The sequence below is a fragment of the Phocoena phocoena genome, chromosome 2 (genome assembly GCF_963924675.1).
Source record: "Phocoena phocoena chromosome 2, mPhoPho1.1, whole genome shotgun sequence".
Classification (NCBI taxonomy): domain Eukaryota; kingdom Metazoa; phylum Chordata; class Mammalia; order Artiodactyla; family Phocoenidae; genus Phocoena; species Phocoena phocoena.
The window spans coordinates 113,265,481-113,286,123 of NC_089220.1; the positions used below are offsets into that span (position 1 = coordinate 113,265,481).

At 37.0% G+C, this 20,643-nt stretch overlaps 1 protein-coding gene across 5 annotated transcripts in view; it reads left to right on the forward strand.

Moving 5' to 3' along the window:
- The window catches only part of LRRC49 (leucine rich repeat containing 49), a 128,435-nt gene that overhangs the window by 81,528 nt on the left and 26,264 nt on the right, over window positions 1–20,643 (forward strand). For all 5 annotated transcript variants that reach the window (XM_065873001.1, XM_065872999.1, XM_065872998.1 and 2 more), the window contains 2 exons: window positions 5,645–5,728; window positions 9,107–9,267. In XM_065873001.1, the coding sequence (XP_065729073.1) occupies window positions 5,645–5,728; window positions 9,107–9,267 (245 nt within the window). The remainder of the gene's footprint in view (window positions 1–5,644; window positions 5,729–9,106; window positions 9,268–20,643) is intronic.

A 20,643-nucleotide genomic window follows, 5' to 3' on the forward strand; every position in this document is an offset into this window, starting at 1 on the left:
CTTTGTCTTTTGTAATAGTCTTTATTTTAAAGTCTATTTTGTCTGATATGAGATTTGCTGCTTCAGCTATCTTTTCATTTCCACTTGCATGGAATATCTTTTTCTATCCCCTCACTTTCAGTCTGTATGTGTCGCTAGGTCTGAAGTGGGTCGCTTGTAGACAGCATATATACGGGTCTTGTTTCTGTATCCATTCAGCCAGTCTATGTCTTGGTGGGAGCATTTAATCCATTTACATTTAAGGTAATTATCAATATGTATGTTCCTATTCCCATTTTCTTAATTGTTTTGGGTTTGTTATTGCAGGTCTTTTCCTTCTCTTGTGTTTCCTGCGTAGAGAAGTTCCTTTAGCATTTGTTGTAAAGCTGCTTTAGTGGTGCTGAATTCTCTTAGCTTTGCTTGTCTGTAAAGCTTTTAATTTTCTGCCGAATCTAAATGAGATTCTTGCTGGGTAGAGGCATCTTGGTTGTAGGTTTTTCTCTTTCATCAAATATGTCCTGCCACGCCCTTCTGGCTTGCAGAATTTCTACTGAAAGATCAGCTGTTAACCTTATGGGGATCCCCTTGTATGTTATTTGTTGTTTTTCCCTTTCTGCTTTTAATATTTTTTCTTTGTATTTAATTTTTCATAGTTTGATTAATATGTGTCTTGGTGTGTTTCTCCCTGGATTTATCCTGTATGGGACTCTCTGCACTGCCTGGACTTGACTGACTATTTCCTTTCCCATAATTAGGGAAGTTTTCGACTCTAATCTCTTCAATTATTTTCTCAGTCCCTTTCTTTTTCTCCTCTTCTTCTGGGACCTCTATAATTCATATGTTGGTGTGTTTAATGTTGTCCCAGAGGTCTCTGAGAATCTCCTCAGTTCTTTTCATCCTTTTTTCTTTATTCTGCTCTGCGGTAATTATTTCCAGTATTTTATCATCCAGGTCACTTATCTGTTCTTCTGCCTCAGTTATTCTGCTATTGATCCCTTCTAGAGAATTTTTAATTTCATTTATTGTGTTGTTCATCATTGTTTGTTTGCTCTTTAGTTCTTATAGGTCCTTGTTACACGTTTCTTGTATTTTCTCCATTCTATTTCCAAGATTTTGGATATCTTTACTATTATTACTCTGAACTCTTTTTCAGGTAGACTGCCTATTTCCTCTTCATTTGTTTGGTCTGGTGGGTTTTTACCTTGCTTCTTCATCTGCTGTGTGTTTCTCTGTCTTCTCCTTTTGCTTAACTTATTGTGTTTGGGGTCTCCTTTTTGCAGGCTGCATGTTCATAGTTCCTGTTGTTTTTGGTGTCTACCCCCAGTGGCTATGGTTGGTTCAGTGGTTTGTGTCGGTTTCCTGGTGGAGGAGACTAGTGCCTGTGTTCTGGTGGTTGAGGCTGGATTTTGTCTTTCTGGTGAGCAGGACCATGTCCAGTGCTGTGTTTTGGGGTGTCTGTGACTTTATTTTGATTTTAGGCAGCCCCTGTGCTAATGGGTGGGGTTGTGTTCCTGTTTTGCCAGTTATTTGGCACAGGGTGTCCAGCACTGTAACTTGCTGGTCGTTGAGTGGAGCTGGGTCTTAGCGTTGAGATGGAGATCTCTGGGAGAGCATTCTCCATTTGATATTTTGTGGAGTCAGGAGGTCTCTGGTGGACCAATGACCTGAACTCGGCTCTCCCACCTCAGAGGCACAGGCCTGACACCCGGCTGGAGCACCAAAAACCCTGTCAGCCACACAGCTCAGAAAAGAAGGGAGAAAATAAGAAAGAAAAAATAACAAAGTTATTAAAATAAAAAATTACTGTTAAAAATAAAAGAAAAATTAAAAAGTAATGCAAAAGAGCAAAAAAAAAAAAGAAAGAAAGAAAGAAGAGAGCAACCAAACCAAAAAACAAATCCACCAGTGATAACAAGCACTAAAAAGTATGCTAATAAAAAAAGAAGGAAAAAAAAAAAACGGACAGAATCCTAGGACAAATGGTAAAAGGAGAGCTATACAGACAAAATCACACAAAGAAGTATACACATACACACTCATAAAAAGAGAAAAAGCAAAAAAAAAATATATGTATATGTATATTAAAAGAAGAGGAAGAGAGCAACCAAATCAATAAACAAATATACCAATGATTATAAACTCTATATACTAAACTAAGAAAAACATAAAACCAAAAACAAATTAGATACAGAAGGCAAACCCCAAGTCTACAGTTGCTCCCAACGTCCACCCCCTCAATTACAGGATGATTTGTTGTCTATTCAGGTATTCCACAGATTCAGGGTACATCAAGTTGATTGTGGAGATTTAATCTGTTGCTCCTGAGGCTGTTGGGAGAAATTTCCCTTTCTCTTCTTTGTTTTCACAGCTCCTGGGGTTCAGCTTTGGTTTTGACCCTGCCTCTGTGTGTAGGTTGCCTGAGGGCATCTGTTCTTCTCTCAGGCAGGACAGAGTTAAAGTAGCAGCTGATGAGGGGTTCTGGCTCACTCAGGCCAGGGGGTGGTTGGGGAACGGAATTCAGGGCGAGCCTGTGGTGGCGGAGGCTGGCGTGATGTTGCAGCAGCCTGAGGTGCACCATGTGTTCTCCCGAGGAGGCTGTCCCTGGATCACAGGCCCCTGGCATTGGTGGGCTGCACCGGCTCCTGGGAGGGGAGGTGTGGATAGTGACCTGTGCTTGCACACAGGTTTCTTGGTGCCTGCAGCAGTAGCCTTAGCATTTCATGCCCGTCTCTGGTGTCCGCGCTGATAGCTGTGCCTTGCTCCCATCTCTGGAGCTCGTTTAGGCACTGCTCTGAATCCCCTCTCCTAGCGCACCCTGAAACAATGCTCTCTTGACTCTTGGGCAGTTCCAGACATTTTCCCGGAGTCCATCCCGGCTAGCTGTGGCACACTAGCCCCCTTCAGGCTGTGTTCACGCAGGCAACCCCGTCCTCTCCCTGGGATCTGACCTCTGAAGCCGTAGCCTCAGCTCCCAGCCCCCACACACCCCTGCAGGTGAGCAGACAAGCCTCTGAGGCTGGTGAGTGCTGGTCGGCCCCCATCCTCTGTGCGGGAATCTCTCCATTTTGCCCTCTGTACCCCTGTTGCTGCGCTCTCCTCCATGGCTCCAAAGCTTCCGCCCGGCCACCCCAGGTCTCCACCAGTGAAGGGGCTTTCCAGTGTGTGGAAACTTTTCCTCCTTCACAGCCACCTCCCAGAGGTGCAGGTCCTGTCCCTATTCTTTTGTCTCTGTTTTTTCTTTTTTCTTTTGCCCTACCCAGGTACTTGGGGAGTTTCTTGCCTTTTGGGAAGTCTGAGGGTCTTCTGCCAGCATTCATTAGGTGTTCTGTAGGAGTTGTTCCACATGTAGTTGTATTTCTGATGTATTTGTGGGGAGGAAGGTGATCTCCATGTCTTACTCCTCCACCATCTTGAAGGTCTCTGTCCATAAAATATACTTTAAATTTATCAAAAATCACATAAATTTTCATTCCCTTTAAAACAACTAAATCATATGGCAGACTGCTTCTAAATTTTGACCTCACTTTTTTCATCTCTCTAAAATCAGTAAGGCACATTTAAATATATCCTTATTATAAAAATACAAACTGCATTTCTCACAAATGATTTCTGGCCCTGATCCTGGCTTTGTCACTAGCTGTGTGACCTTGTATAATTTACTAAACTTCTCAGAGTATTCATTTCCTCATTTCTAAAATTAGAGTTTTACAGGAGATACATTCTACTTTCCTTTTTAACTCCATGGTAGTTTCTCTTTGTGCATTTTTTATTTACTTCTTTAGTCTAGGTCCTTTCTGTGTTTTCAGAAGCATTTGTAATGGCTCACACCCTAGAATACCTATTTGTGATCTCTTTGACCTTCCTTAATTCTAATATAATGTATATACTGATCAGGATAGGCTAGATTATATTACAGTAACAACTTCTCTAACCTCAGTGGATTAAATCCACAAAGTTTATTTCATGCTCATACTGTCAGTCTGCCCATAGTATGTGATCTGGGAACTTTACTCTGTGTTGTCCTCATTCCAGGACCAAGGCCTTCAAAGTACCCAACCTCTGGAGCTTTGCAAATTCTACAGTAGAGGTGAGAGAGAGAATAGCTATGTCATCATTGTCTGAAATGTTCCACCCAGAAGTAAACACATGTCACTTTTGTTCATATGACATTGGCCAAAGCAAGTCACATGACCTCACCTAACTTCAAAAGGGCATGAAGTGCTATCTCACAATGTGGCCAGGATGTGGGGAGACACAGGAATATTTGGCGAACAACTCTTATGACTATCTGTTATATTTTAAATCAAATGTTAACTTCTGGTAGAAGTGTCAATTAGTACTACATTTATGGAGGGAAATTTGCAAACATATCAAAAGGCCCAGAAATATGTCTACCACTTGGTTTAGTAGTTTCAGTTTTAGGAAATTATTGAACCAGATGTATAGAGATGTACCTTCAATAATTCATTCCTTGAATATATGTTTATTGAATATCTACTATGTAATGGGGAGCTGACATGGTCCATACCTTCGTGGAGCTATTTGCAGGAAAGGGGAGAGATAGTACCAGAAATAATTTAAATGAAACAGGTTAAGTGCTATGATTGGCAAGTATAGGCTAGTATGAAAGCATACAGGAAAATTTCTTCTGACCTGTTTTCCAGTTGGCTGATTCTCTCTTCAGCTGTGTAAAATCTGCTCTTCAAACCACCTCTATTAAATTTTTCATATCAGTTTTTGTAATTTTTCACTTCTTAAAAAGTTCTGCTTCAAATGTACTGAATTACTTTTTAAATTTTCTATCACTGAAGATATTTTCAAGTTTGTCTTTTATGAAGAAATTGTTTTCTCAAATTGTGACATCATTTTGAATGCCTACAAATCTTTTGGTAATAAAAATTAAAACTTACGTGGTTATAATTTACTTTATTAAAATTTGCCAATATTCAGGGGGAAAAAAACATGATCCAGATTGTGTATACAGATTGCAACATTTAAAAATTTGCTCATAATGAGTATTGTAAGGTGATACAGTTAGGGTGTTAGGATTATGACTGATTTTAAAAAATTTTTCTAAACTGTATAATGTTATTACAGTAATATTATTTCATAGTTTTTAGAATGGAAGAAATTAGACTGGCCAAATCAACTTAAAAACAAAGTAAAAGTAATGATATTAATGGAGAATAATTTATTAATATCAATGGAGAGTTTTTAAAAGCTTTCACAGCTGTTTTGTCATTAAGAAAAACCTCTGATTTGCAACCATAAATTAAATAAAGATTGTTAAGAGTATAATTTTTATCCATTTTATCTTCATGATAGCAAGTTTGTTAAGCCTCTCCATGTGGAACTACTGTACAAAGAAAAATTATAGAAGCCTGCTTCCCCTTTCTTTTTTCTCTTCTCATTCTTTTTTCTTTCTTGTATTAGTTAGGTTTATCTCACATCAAGAGTGTGGAGCAGAGTTAAGAATGTACAGGTTTCTTTTAGAATTAAGACAGAAGAAGAAAATAAAGAGGAACATACTAACTTTTTCTTTGAGGGCGTATTTTCTATTAGCAAGTAGTTTGCGTCTCACAAAGAAAATCAGACTTGGAAAACTGAAGATATTTAGCATAAAAAAGGTTATACTTAATAATACTTTTTTACATTTTTCTTTTAGGAAGAAGAAAGGCGTATGGCATCTGTTGTAGCCAAAAAAGAGGAAGAGAAGAAGCGAGAAAGTCATAAGCAATCTTTGCTTAAGGTATTTTCTGTGATGTCTACATTCATATCTGTGCACATGCACTCACACACACTGAAGCTAGCTAGCTAATCAGCTAGAAAAGTAGTTTCCAAACTGTAAAGTTTTCATACCTATCAGTAGAGTGTTGTTAATAAACAAACACCCTTAAAACTTTTATAAGTCACTACCTATAAATAAACTTGTACTTCTGAAATACAATATAATGTACATTATAAAACACATGCAAAAGATAGAAATTGTAAAAGAGATTAAAAATAAATAACAGAAGTTATAATTTTTTCCACACCAGTACATCACCATGTGTATCCTCAAGGCAGGTGCATTTCATTTTGGAAACTGCTGTAGTAGACTATCATCTTTAATGATATATTTTAATGAGCTCTGCTACATGTTTTTTTTTTAAATGATGGCTTTTTGCATTAAAAAAATTTCTCCATTAGCTTCTCTGATATAGAGGTGGTAAAGGTTTTGAGGAGTATAGGAATTAAAGGTTTTTTAAACTGGTTTTTTATTATTTAACATATCAGATGTTAATTTCCTTAAAATGTTTTCTTTAAAAATATTTTATATTAACATAACAAAGTATAATAAATAAAGACAGCTTAAAGTTTATAGTTCTTATTATGATTCTACTATGTTCTGAAACTAAGGATATCACCCTGATTACCATTACTCATTCTTGTCTTGTGTAGGTGCTTTTCTTTTTAAAATTAAAATGGCATTCAGAATTTTAAAAAATGACTAATAGGGATACAAAGTTGTATCTTAGGGAACTTACTGGGGTGATGGAAATGTTATGAGTTAGCAGATATACACATTTGTCAAAACTGATCAAAGAGTATACTTGAACATGTGTATTTTACTCTATGAAAACTACTCCAAAATTAACAAACAAAACAAAACAAAACAAACTTGGTCCCAAGCCCTCTCAGCTCCAGGCTGCTACTTCAAAAGTAATTAGAACTGTTACTCAGTATGCTAAAATTTTCTCACCTGCTGTTATTGGTGATTTAACTCTAAGGCTTCCAGTGTAAGTAGAACCTAGTATAGGCAACAAATTGCACTTGACTCCATCTTTGAACTGAACATTTTTTATTATATACCCAATTCAGCTGCTTGTAACCATCAGTATTTTTGGAAATATGCCATTAAATTTTTAGGTAACATGTTTTTTAGATGTTTGGAAAATTTGTATGAAAACTTCAAAAAATACCCAATGCTTCTCTTGAAGTCGCTAAATAGGACTCTTTAATTATGAGGGTTATTTAATTTTAAAAATTTTTAGTAAGAGGAAAAGTATAGGAAATCAGGAATTCTAGCTCTAGCTCAGATTCAGGGTCACGATATCAAAGACCCTCAGCATTTACTGGAGATTGTTTCATGTGACAACACATATTGATCATTAAGAAAATGGGCTGGGTGATTATAGAGGGACAGGAAGAGTGTATGGACCTATATCTTCAGCCTTATCACTTTTCTATCTTTCTATTTTCTTTTCAAACTTGTAAATGAATGGAAGTGATAGTTATGGGATATGCTGGTGTGGTATTGCTTGGACTATAAAGAATGGACTCAAGTGGCAGAAGCTGAAAGTTGGCATCTTCTAAAATAATTGTCACTTTAACACAGACTTGGCAAATTGCCGTCTAGCTATAGTCATGATTGTACTAATATATGCCAAATGCATCCATGATCTTTGAGCATGAAATTTTTGGGGTGTACCCCCTTTTGCCTTACAGAATCTCTAGGCTTTCTTTTGCTCCTCTTTTTTTTGCTCCACAGACAACTAGAGCCCTTGTTTGGTCCCCTGGCCAACCAGCAATCCCCACCTGACCCCAGACTGCACTCTTGTTTTAAAATGTCTTCCCTTTTCTTGGCCTCAATGAAAATATCCATTTTCTTAGTCAACCTGGTGTTGATCTGATTTTAATAACCCAATTAAAGAAAGCTTAACTTTGGGATTGGTAGAGGAAAGTGTTTGCGTTTTCAGAGTATCTTGTTATAAATTTGTTAGCATACTCAGTGGTGTAAACTTTTGTGCCCTTTTTCTAAGCATTGCTATATCTACCTCACTTAGAATATTTATTTTTGCCGACTCCAAGTCAGCCAGAAAACCAAATGCATGGAGCCAGCATGATAGCCATCCTCCATTTACTCGCTGCCCCTGCCTCTTTCAAAGTAGCCTTGGTACTGAGTAAACATAGTGGTATTGCTTAGATTAAGAATTGGTTTGTCCCAGTCATCTGCAAATAACTGAAATAGAATTCTTTAAGGTAAGGTGCCTTTTTATCATAGATTTGGGGGGAAAATTTATAGTAGAATGGCAGATTCCTACTTGCTTTAGATAAGAAGGACATACATAAAATGTCAAAAAGGCTCAGAAGTATATACATATTAAGTATAACCCATTTAATTATATAAACACATTTGAAATTCCAAGCAATAGAAAAAAGAACCCATGCTAGAAACATTTTTAAATGCAGAAATAGAACTTTTAAAATGTTTAGTTTTAATTAAGCTTTGTCACCACTTTTCATTCCTATCCAATGCCATTTCTACATCTAAAATTTTAGATAGGCAAAGAGGTGGAACTAAACATAAGTATTCTGCATGTGTGAATGCACTGAGGGAATGGGCAGAGAATCTTCCTAACAGCCTTCACTGGCTCCAAAGAGAGCAGGTGAATCAGTGTCACACAGATGACTTTTCACTGGATGATTGTTCTCTTAGTAAAGAGAAAAGGGAAAGTGTCCATTTTCAGCACTCTGATTTAATCAATATGCCATTTAAAAATTAACTTGATAATGGATAATCTAGGATGCTATTAGTTATCTAGAAATATTTCAACCTAGTACAATTTCATTTAGTAGTCTATGTGTGATTATTAATTTTCAGACATTGTAATTTATGCTGTGAAGCTTGGAACATTGATCAGTCTCTCCTCCCTTCCCCCTGAAAGTATTCCACCATATTTGCCATAATTATTGAATAGGAAAATTAAAATATCATTAGTTTTTTCTTGCTGTGTTTAAACACAAAAGCATAATTTTCTGTCTAATTAAAACTTCACATAATGCTTGAATATATAAATTTCTGTCAAATTAAACTTTCAAATAGTGAATTTTCTTATCTCCAATGGAAGTAATTTTTGTTTTGTATATAATTTGTTGAGGATGATAGAGCATCGTTGAGATGGTTGATTGCATAGGTTAAATAAAGGCCACTTATACTGTGTTTTAGAATACATATTTGGTAGCTACTTTTAAGTAACAGACTCCTTTTAAAGGTGTGATGAGTAGTACAAACAATATGCTCCTTGGACTCTCCTGCTACAAAAATTGCATTATGTAATTCTTGTCCCAATGAACTTTTTCATAGGAGAAGAAAAGGTTAACAATTAACAACGTAGCTCGAAAGTGGGACTTGCAACAACATCGAATTACCAATATTGCTACAAACCAAGATAGAAAAGATTCAGACTCTCAGGACCACTGTCAGGACGATGGAAGCACCATCTCTGCATTTCCAGAGGAAACAGGGTATGCAATGGTATTCTTTCCAGGTACTAGTATCTTTGGAGAACTGAATTTGGAGCAGAAACAGGAAAACATTTGACATATAATTATTTTAAGATAGTTTTCTTAAGAAAACCTACTGAAATTAGCAGTAGGTTTTAAAAGTTAAGATGGAAATATTGAAAATATAAGCTGACCCCTAATTTAAAAACCCTTCAGTAGTTTCTTATTTTTCATAGGAATAAATCTAGATTACTTAATATAGCCTGTGAGACCCTCTACCCACCTCACCTATTTTATCCCATACCATCAGCCACTTTATTCTTGTGCTGCAGCCTCAGTGATTTCCAGTTCAGTTACTTCCTACTTCAGAACCCTTCTCTTACAAACAGTTGTATTCTCCCCTGCCCTACTTCCCTCACCCTACCCTGGCTAACTATCACTCAGCCTGGAGGTCTTAAATTTAAACCTCACTTCCCCTGAAAAGCCTTCCCTAACGACTTCCTGGAGACTAGGCTAGATCAGATACCTTTTTTTCTCCCAGTACTATGCACTTGCCCTTGTTAGCACTTATCATGACCATAATTAAATAAATAGTGGGTAATTAGTTGTTTCATAACTGTCTTCCCCACTAGAATGTAAGCTTCTCAAGGAAAAGAATCCTGATTGTCTTAACCTCTGTTGTTTCCCCAGTAGCTATCACAAATCCTTACTCCTTAACTATTAGTATTAAGCAATTCGGCATAAAATCTGAATAGTTACTCCAGTTCTGTTCTATAATATCTGTCTATTCCAGTGGCTCACAGCCTCTTTCTTCTATGACACATTGGTCAGATAACACATATCCCTTGATTTATGAGCAAATCTGAGGACGCTTTCTAGACTTGACATATTTCTCTTCCTCTCAAGAAGGCATACTAGAATCAAGTAAATGAGAGGAATATAAAGCATATATATCTTCATAGTTTATTTATAATTTAAAAACATATATATATAATTTAAAACTTAAAAATCAAAGATAGAATGCACTGCAGTTTTGTTTCAGTTGACGCACGGTTATCTAATGACCAAACCAAATTCTGAAACACATTTCAAACTAAACATAATATAGCTTTTAAGTTTTCAGCCAGTATTCTTTAAGCTTTCCATATATGAAGAATGCGATAAAGTCATTTAAGAGGAATTAGAATAATATTTTGGAAGTTTACTGGAGTTAAAGAGTTTGACATATATTTTAAAGACAAATATACTTTTTTTTTTTTTTTTGGTGGTACGCGGGCTTTTCACTGTCGTGGCCTCTCCCGTTGCGGAGCACAGGCTCCGGATGCACAGGCTCAGCGGCCATGGCTCACGGGCCCAGCTGCTCTGCGGTATGTGGGATCTTCCCGGACTGGGGCACGAACCCGTGTCCCCTGCATCGGCAGGCGGACTCTCAACCACTGCGCCACCAGGGAAGCCCCAAAGACAAATATACTTTTTTTTTTTTTGCGTTATACGGGCCTCTCACTGTTGTGGCCTCTCCCATTGCGGAGCAGAGGCTCCGGACGCGCAGGCTCAGCGTCCATGGCTCACGGGCCCAGCTGCTCCGCCGCATGTGGGATCTTCCCGGACCGGGGCACGAACCCACGTCCCCTGCATCGGCAGGCGGACTCTCAACCACTGCGCCACCAGGGAAGCCCGACAAATATACTTTTACAATTTTAGTTATAAGATTAATTTATATTGATCAATGTACCTCCTTCAGCTCACTTGGGTATCCACATGGTAGAGTTTCTCAGATCTTTTAGCTAGAAAAATAAGGAAACAAGAATTAAAATTCTAATTAAGTAATGATTTGTATAACAGATACATCACTTATATTGCCCTGGAGCTTTATTTAATATTTTTTAAATGTCAAAATATAATTTTACTTGGCTAGAACTATGCTTTATAAAATTAAATCTTTATATCATTGGGCTTTAGATTTATGAAATACTATACAAGTCAGTTCTATTTCTGATTTATCTTTTATTAAAAAAATTTTTTTACCTTCCTTAAGGTTTCCTAGTACCAGGTTTATACAAATAATCTTATAAATTTTATTCTAAAATTTTAATAAGGTTTTAAAATTACTCCTTTAATACGTCAAATTTATTTTTATATATGGTGTTAGGTAAGAGTGTAACTTGATTTTATTTCAATTGACTAGTTAATTTTCTAATAGCATTCCTCAATTAAATTATTGTCTTTTATAATGAGAATGCCATTTTCATGTTATTTTAGGTTCCCATAAATATTGGATATACTTCTGAACTCTCTATTCCATGTCACTAATCTACTTTTATGTCTTAATGCCAATTCCAGACTCTTTTGATTATTGTCATTTTATACTAAGTTTTAATATCTAGTAAGGGAAATATGCTTTCACTATTCTTTTCAAAGTTTCAGTTCTTACACACTTGTTCTTACATGTGAACTTTAAAATCATTTAATCTAAATGGAAATGTTAGAATCTTATTCAAATGGCATTTAAGTTGTTTATTTCAGTAGGATTAACATTCTTAAGATAATAAATCAGCACTTTAAAAATCATGGTATATCTCTCCATACTTTTCAGGTATACTAGGGAGCTAACTGGGGAAGTGTTGCGTTACTGAAGGAAAATCCTGAGGAAATAAAGGAGGTTATAGACCATGCAACTGTAGCAACTACAGTCTGAATTGTTGAGTGAGTATTCCAGGAGCACAGAGTAGCAAGGTGTATCAGTAGAGAAGCTAAATGTTTTATAAAGAATAAGGAGATGAAGGATCAAGATGAAGGATCAAAGATAAGGGGGGCTTCCCTGGTGGCGCAGTGGTTGAGAGTCCGCCTGCTGATGCAGGGGACATGGGTTCGTGCCCCGGTCCGGGAAGATCCCACATGCCATGGAACAGCTGGGCCCATGAGCCATGGCCGTTGAGCCTGCACGTCCGGAGCCTGTGCTCTGCAATGGGAAAGGCCACGACAGTGAAAGGCCTGCGTACCTCAAAAAGAAAAAACAAGATAAAGAATTTAAAAATTCAAGTATAATGATGAAAGAAACGATGGACCATATGGTTAGTTTACTTTTTTTTTTTAATTAATTGCTTTTTTATTATGGTAAGAACACATTATGAAATCTATCCTCTTAACACATTTTTAAGAGTACTATGCAGTATTAATAAATATAGGCACAACATTTTATGGCAGATCTCTAAAGTGTAACAGAAACTTTATACCTATTAAAAACAACTCCCCATTTCTCCGTGCCTCCCCCAGCCCCTGACAACCACCACTGTATTCTTTTTTTTTTAACGTCTTTATTAGAGTATAATTACTTTACAATGGTGTGTTAGTTTCTGCTTTATAACAAAGTGAATCAGTTATACATATACGTATGTCCCCATATCTCTTCCCTCTTGCGTCCCCCTCCCTCCCACCCTCCCTATCCCACCCCTTAGGTGGTCACAAAGCATCGAGCTGACCTACCTGTGCTATGTGGCTGCTTCCCACTAGCTATCTATTTTACGTTTGGTAGTGTACATGTGTACATGCAACTCTTTCACTTTGTCCCAGCTTACCATTCCCCGTCCCCGTATCCTCAAGTCCATTCTCTAGTAGGTCTGTATCTTTATTCTTGTCTTGCCCCTAGGTTCTTCATGACCATTTTTTTTTTTTTAGATTCCATATATATGTGTTAGCATACAGTATTTGTTTTTCTCTTTCTGACTTACTTCACTCTGTATGACAGACTCTACGTCCATCCACCTCACTACAGATAACTCAATTTCGTTTCTTTTTATGGCTAACATTCCATTATATATATGTGCCACATCTTCTTTATCCACTCGTCTGTTGATGGACACTTAGGTTTCTTCCATGTTCTGGCTATTGTAAATAGAGCTGCAATGAACATTTTGGTACATGACTCTTTTTGAATTATGGTTTTCTCAGGGTAGATGTCCAGTAGTGGGATTGCTGGGTCGTATGGTAGTTTTATTTTTAGTTCTTTAAGGAACCTCCATACTATTCTCCATAGTGGCTGCATCAATTTACATTCCTACCAACAGAGCGTGAGGGTTCCCTTTTCTCCAAACCCTCTCCAGCATTTATTGTTTCTAGATTTTTTGATGATGGCCATTCTGACTGGTGTGAGATGATACCTCATTGTAGATTTGATTTGCATTTCTCTAATGATTAATGATGTTGAGCATTCTTTCATGTGTTTGTTGGCAATCTGTATATCTTCTTTGGAGAAATGTCTATTTAGGTCTTCTGCCCATTTTTGGATTGGGTTGTTTGTTTTTTTGTTATTGAGCTGCATGAGCTGCTTGTAAAGTTTGGAGATTAATCCTTTGTCAGTTGCTTCATTTGCAAATATTTTCTCCCATTCTGATGGTTCTCTTTTCGTCTTGTTTATGGTTTCCTTTGCTGTGCAAAAACTTTTAAGTTTCATTAATTCCCACTTGTTTGTTTTTGTTTTTATTTCCATTTCTCTAGGAGGTGGGTCAAAAAGGATCTTACTGTGATTTATGTCATACAGTGTTCTGCCTATGTTTGCCTCTAAGAGTTTGATAGTTTCTGGCCTTAGATTTAGGTCTTTAATCTATTTTGACTTTATTTTTGTGTATGCTGCTAGGGCGTGTTCTAATTTCATTCTTTTACATGTAGCTGTCCAGTTTTCCCAGCACCACTTATTGAAGAGGCTGTCTTTTCTCCACTATATATTCTTGTATCCTTTATCAAAGATAAGATGACCATATGTGCGTGGGTTTATCTCTGGGCTTTCTATCCTGTTCCATTGATCTATCTTTCTGTTTTTGTGCCAGTACCATACTGTCTTGATTACTGTAGCTTTGTAGTATAGTCTGAAGCTAGGGAGCCTGATTCCTCCAGCTCTGTTTTTCTTTCTCAAGATTGCTTTGGCTATTCGGGGTCTTTTGTGTTTCCATACAAATTGTGAAATTTTTTGTTCTAGTTTTGTGAAAAATGCCAGTGGTAGTTTGATAGGGATTGTATTGAGTATGTAGATTGCTTTGGGTAGTAGAGTCATTTTCACAATGTTGGTTCTTCCAATCCAAGAACATGGTATATCTCTCCATCTATTTGTATCATCTTTAATTTCTTTCATCAGTGTCTTATAATTTTCTGCATACAGATCTTTTGTCTCCTTAGGTAGGTTTATTCCTAGGTATTTTATTCTTTTTGCAATGGTAAATGGGAGTGTTTTCTTAATTTCACTTTCAGATTTTTCATCATTAGTGTATAGGAATGGCAGAGATTTCTGTGCATTAATTTTGTATCTTGCTACTTTACCAGATTCATTGATTAGCTCTAGTAGTTTTCTGGTAGCATCTTTAGGATTTTCTATGTATAGTATCATGTCATCTGCAAACAGTGACACCTTTACTTTTTCTTTTCCGATTTGGATTTTTAAAATTTTTTTTTCTTCTCTGATTGCTGTGGCTAAAACTTCCAAAACTATGTTGAATAATATTGGTGAGAGTGGGCAACCTTGTCTTCTTCCTGATCTTAGTGGAAATGGTTTCAGTTTTTCACCATTGCGGAGGATATTGGCTGTGGGTTTGTCCTATAAGGCCTTTATTATGTTGAGGAAAGTTCTCTCTGTGCCTACTTTCTGGAGGGTTTTTATCATAAATGGGTGTTGAATTTTGTCAAAAGCTTTCTCTGCATCTATTGAGATGATCATATGGTTTTTCTCCTTCAGTTTGTTAATATAGTGTATCACATTGATTGATTTGCGTATATTGAAGAATCCTTGCATCCTGGGATAAACCCCACTTGATCATGGTGTATGATCCTTTTAATGTGCTGTTGGATTCTGTTTGCTAGTATTTTGTTGAGGATTTTTGCATCTATGTTCATCAGTGATATCGGCCTGTAGTTTTCTTGCTTTGTGACGTCTTTGTCTGGTTTTGGTATCAAGGTGATGGTGGCCTCGTAGAATGAGTTTGGGAGTGTTCGTCCCTCTGCTGTATTTTGGAAGAGTTTGAGAAGCATAGGTGTTAGTTCTCTAAATGTTTGTTAGAATTCGCCTGTGAAGCCATGTGGTCCTGGGCTTTCATTTGTTAGAAGATTTTTAATCATAGTGTCAATTTCAGTGCTTGTGGTCTGTTCATATTTTCTGTTTATTCCTTGTTCAGTCTCAGAAAGTTGTGCTTTTCTAAGAATGTGTCCATTTCTTCCAGGTTTTCCGTTTTATTGGCATATAGTTGCTTGTAGTAATTTTTCATGATCCTTTGTATTTCTGCAGTGTCAGTTGTTACTTCTCCTTTTTCATTTCTAATTCTATTGTTTTAAGTCTTCTCCCTTTTTTTCTTGATGAGTGTGGCTAATGGTTTATCAATTTTGTTTATCCGCTCAAAGAACCAGCTTTTAGTTTTATTGATCTTTGCTATCGTTTGCTTCATTTCTTTTTCATTTATTTCTGATCTGATCTTTATGATTTCTTTCCTTCTGCTAATTTTTGGATTTTGTGTTCTTCTTTCTCTAATTGCTTTAGGTGTAAGGTTAGGTTGTTTATTTGAGATGTTTCCTGTTTCTTAAGGTAGGATTGTATTGCTATAAACTTCCCTCTTAGAAATGCTTTTGCTGCATCCCGTGGGTTTTGGGTCGTCATATTTTTATTGTCATTTGTTTCTAGGTATTTTTTTATTTCCTCTTTGATTTCTTCAGTGATCTCTTGGTTATTAAATAGTGTTGCTTAGCCTCCATGTGTTTGTATTTTTTACACATTTTTTCCTGTATTTGATATTTAGTCTCATAGCATTGTGGTCAGAAAAGATACTTGATACAATTTCAATTTTCTTAAATTTACCGAGGCTTGATCTGTGACCCAAGATATGATCTATCCTGGCGAATGTTCCATGAGCACTTGAGAAGAATGTGTATTCTGTTGTTTTTGGATGGAGTGTCCTATAAATATCAATTAAGTCCATCTTATTTAATGTATCATTTAAAGCTTGTGTTTCCTTATTTATTTTCATTTTGGATGATCTGTCCATTGGTGAAAGTGGGGTGTTAAATTCCCCTACTATAATTGTGTTCCTGTCGATTTCCCCTTTTATGGCTGTTAGTATTTGCCTTATGTATTGAGGTGCTCCTATGTTGGGTACATAAATATTTACAATTGTTATAGCTTCTTCTGGATTGATCCCTTGATCATTATGTGGTGTCCTTCTTTGTCTCTTGTAATAGTCTTTATTTTAAAGTCTGTTTTGTCTGATAGGAGAATTGCTACTGCAGCTTTAATTTGATTTCCATTTGCATGGAATGGAATATCTTTTTCCATCCCCTCAGTTTCAGTCTGTATGTGTCCGTAGGTCTGAAGTGCATCTCTTGTAAACAGCATATATATGGGTTTTGTTTTTGTGTACATTCAGCCAATCTGTGTCTTTTGATTGGAGCATTTAATCCATTTACATTTAAGGTAATTATCGATATGTATGTTCCTATTACCATTTTCTTAATTGTTTTGGGTTTGTTATTTTAGGTGTTTTCCTTCTCTTGTGTTTCCTGCCTAGAGAAGTTCCTTTAGCACTTGTTGTAAAGCTGGTTTGGTGATGCTGAATTCTCTTAGCTTTTGCTTGTCTGTAAAGGTTTTTTAATTTCTCTGTCAAATCTGAATGAGATCCTTGCTGGGTCGAGTAATCTTCGTTGTAGGTTTTTCTCCTTCATCACTTTAAATATGTCCTGCCACTCCCTTCTGGCTTGCAGAGTTTCTGCTGAAAGATCAGCTGTTAACCCTATTGGGATTCCCTTGTGTGTTATTTGTTGTTTTTCCTTTGCTGCTTTTAATTTTTCTTCTTTGTATTTATTTTTTGATAGTTTGATTAATATGTATCTTGGTGTGTTTCTCCTTGGATTTATCCTGTATGGGACTCTCTGTGCTTCCTGGACTTGATTAACTATTTCTTTTCCCATATTAGGGAAGTTTTTGACTCTAATCTCTTCAGTTACTTTCTCAGTCCCTTTCTTTTTCTCCTCTTCTTCTGGGACCCCTATAATTCAAATGTTGGTGTGTTTAATGTTGTCCCAGAGGTCTGTGAGACTGTCCTCAGTTCTTTTCATTCTTTTTTCTTTATTTTGCTCTGCAGTAGTTATTTCCACTATTTTATATTCCAGGTCACTTTTCCGTTCTTCTGCCTTAGTTATTCTGCTATTGATCCCTTGTAGAGAATTTTAAATTTCATTTATTGTGTTGTTCATCACTGTTTGTTTGCTCTTTAGTTCTTATAGGTCCTTGTTAAACGTTTCTTGTATTTTCTCCATTCTATTTCCAGGATTTTGGATCATCTTTACTATTATTATTCCTGAATTCTTTTTCAGGTAGACTGCCTGTTTCCTCTTCATTTGTTAGGTCTGGTGGGTTTTTATCTTGTTCCTTCATCTGCTGTGTGTTTTTTTGTCTTCTCATTTTGCTTATCTTACTGTGTTTGGGGTCTCCTTTTTGCAGGCCCCAGGTTCGTAGTTCCCGTTGTTTTTGGTGTCTGTCCGCAGTGGCTAAGGTTGGCTCAGTTGGTTGTGTAGGCTTCCTGGTGGAGGGGACTAGTGCCCGTGTTCTGGTGGATGAGGCTGGATCTTGTCTTTCTGATGGGCTGGTCCACGTCTTGTCGTGTGTTTTCGGGTGTCTGTGGTCTTATGATTTTAGGCAGCCTCTCTGCTGATGGATGGGGTTGTGTTCCCGTCTTGCTAGTTATTTGGCATAGGATGTCCAGCACTGTAGCTTGCTGGTCGTTGAGTGGATCTGGGCCTTGACGTCGAGATGGAGATCTCTGGTAGATTTTCGCCGTATGACATTACGTGGAGCTGGGAGGTCTCCTGTGGACTGGTGTCCTAAACTTATCTCTCCCACCTCAGAGGCACAGCCCTCATGCCTGGTTGGAGCGCCAAGAGAGTCTAGGCTAGTTTTTTTTTTGTTTTTTTTTTTTTTGGTGCGCGGGCCTCTCATTTTTGTGGCCTCTCCCGTTGCGGAGCACAGGCTCCAGACACGCAGGCTTATCGGCCATGGCTCATGGGCCCAGCCACTCGGTGGCATGTGCGATCTTCCCGCACTGGGGCATGAACCCGTGTCCCCTGCATTGGCAGGCAGACTCTCAACCACTGTGCCCCCAGGGAAGCCCCTAGGCTATTTTTAAAGAATTAAAAAGTAGAACGTTGTCAAGAGATTGGGAGAAAATTTATTATTTCTGTGACTAGCAGTCTAAATGAAATTAAAGATAAGTACATAAAGCAAGAGAATTAATAGTCAGCTGGAATAGTGGGAATTTATGGTCAGATTAAGTTTTTGAAGTTGAAGATTGTAGAGGTGGAATATATCTAAGTAATAACAACATAAGAGTAATTTGGCATCCATTGTGGCCGTGAGAATGGGTTGTTGGAGAAGAGTAGAAATCAATGAGAGGAGGAGAGGAGAGAAGATCAGCTGCAGTTATTATTGTAGACACTGAAGTTACAGATGATAGAACAGGTGTGGAACTAGTGGCCAGAGTATTCAACAGTGACCAGCCTTATCTCCTCCCCATCTCAGCCATGCATCCTATGCCCTTGTCACAGAGATGTTCACTGTTCACATTTTACTAGTGTTGGCAGCTGCCGTGATTGTAGGAGTGTCTTCGTTTATTAATTCGTTCTTTTACCTGGCAAAACTATTTCTGATAGTTGGATTCTGACTATTAGGTGGACTGATAGGTGGACTCTAGGGTATTAATGTGACTTTCTTGACACTCTAAACTTTTTAAGCAACTTCTGTTCAAAAATTTTGTGGCCCTCTAAAATAATTTAAAATTTTAGAGTTCATTTTTATGGTCCCGAAAACAAACAGTTATTTCCAAGAGAAAGAAGAAGTATCTGCTAGTGAAAAGTATTGTGACTTATAGTTACTGCCAAGAGTTTCAGAATTTTTATCAGGAGTTCCACAAAGAGGCTTTTTAAGCCAAGAGCACAAGGAAGAGTTTGGAAGAGATGGGAAGAGTGATGTGTGGGTTCAATGCAGAGGATGTGGAGAGCCGTAATGAATCATTAGGAAAGAGGTCCACAGTTTCTGGCAAAAAAATTCTACTGATGTAAGTTCAGAGTGCCATAGAGACACAGTTACATTTTCATGGTCTGGCCCTTTTTGATGATCTAAAAACTGTTAAATCAAGGAGACACAGATGATATTTATATATGAAGTCAGATAAATAAACCTTTAGAGATAGACAATGAATTATTGGTAGAGACTATAATGCAAAATCAGTTACTTATAACTTCTAGTAATTGTAGATAATTTTTTTCCAATTTAGTTTGTGGTTATCTGATGCCTGTAAAATCTGTTATATCAGAAAGGTAGAAATATTTCTAAAAGAGCTTATTGTACCTTGAACATGCCTACATGAGGGTCTCTTAACCAGAGGATCCAGATTGACTTTTTGAACTTTAAGTTCTTATTTTGCTTGAACACTCCACACTTGTTGACGTAGTTAATACTCATTGTTGATAGGCTCTTTGCATTGGCTTTCTTGATAGCACATTCACCTGATTTTCCTTTTACCTATGTGGCTGCTCTTTTTAAAAAGTTTTTATTTAAAAAAATTTTATTGGAGTATACTTGATTTACAATGTTGTGTTAGTTTTAGGTGTACAGCAAATTAAATCAGTTATACATATACATATATCCACTCGTTTTTAGATTCTTTTCCCATATAGGCCATTACAGAGTATTGAGTTTCCTGTGCTATACAGTAGGTCCTGATCAGTTACCTATTTTATATTTAGTAGTGTGTATATGTCAATCCCAATCTCCCAATTTATCCCTCCCTCCCCTTTCCGCCCTGGCAATGATAAGTTTGTTTTGACTGTGACTATATTTCTGCTTTGCAAATAAGTTCATTTGTACCATTTTTTTAGATTCCACATATAAGCGATATCATATGATATTTGTCCTTCTCTGTCTGACTTCACTCAGTAAGACAATCTCTAGGTCCATCCATGTTGCTGCAAATGGTATTATTTCATTGTTTTTTAGGGTTGGACTACTCTTTTTTTAAAGTATATCTTGCTGACTCCATTTCTATCAAATCTCTGAATGTATATCATTCTATTTCTTGATTTATAAGATTTAGATATACTTTTTGCTATAGTAGGTGAAGATTCAGCTCATTCACCTCTCTCCCCCCAACACTATAAATCTATAATTATTTTATTGATAACTTTTGTAGCGTGTAATGAAACCTCTATTTCTTATTCCCTCTGCTATAGATAGTAGCTCTGAAATCTGCAGTGGGCAAGATGAATCTATCCTTTTTACCTTTCTTCCCACCTTTTTACATTACAGTTTCTATCAGCTATACTTTTCTAATTTCCCTTGCTATATATCTTCCTTGGTTGAGTGTATTGTTTAAT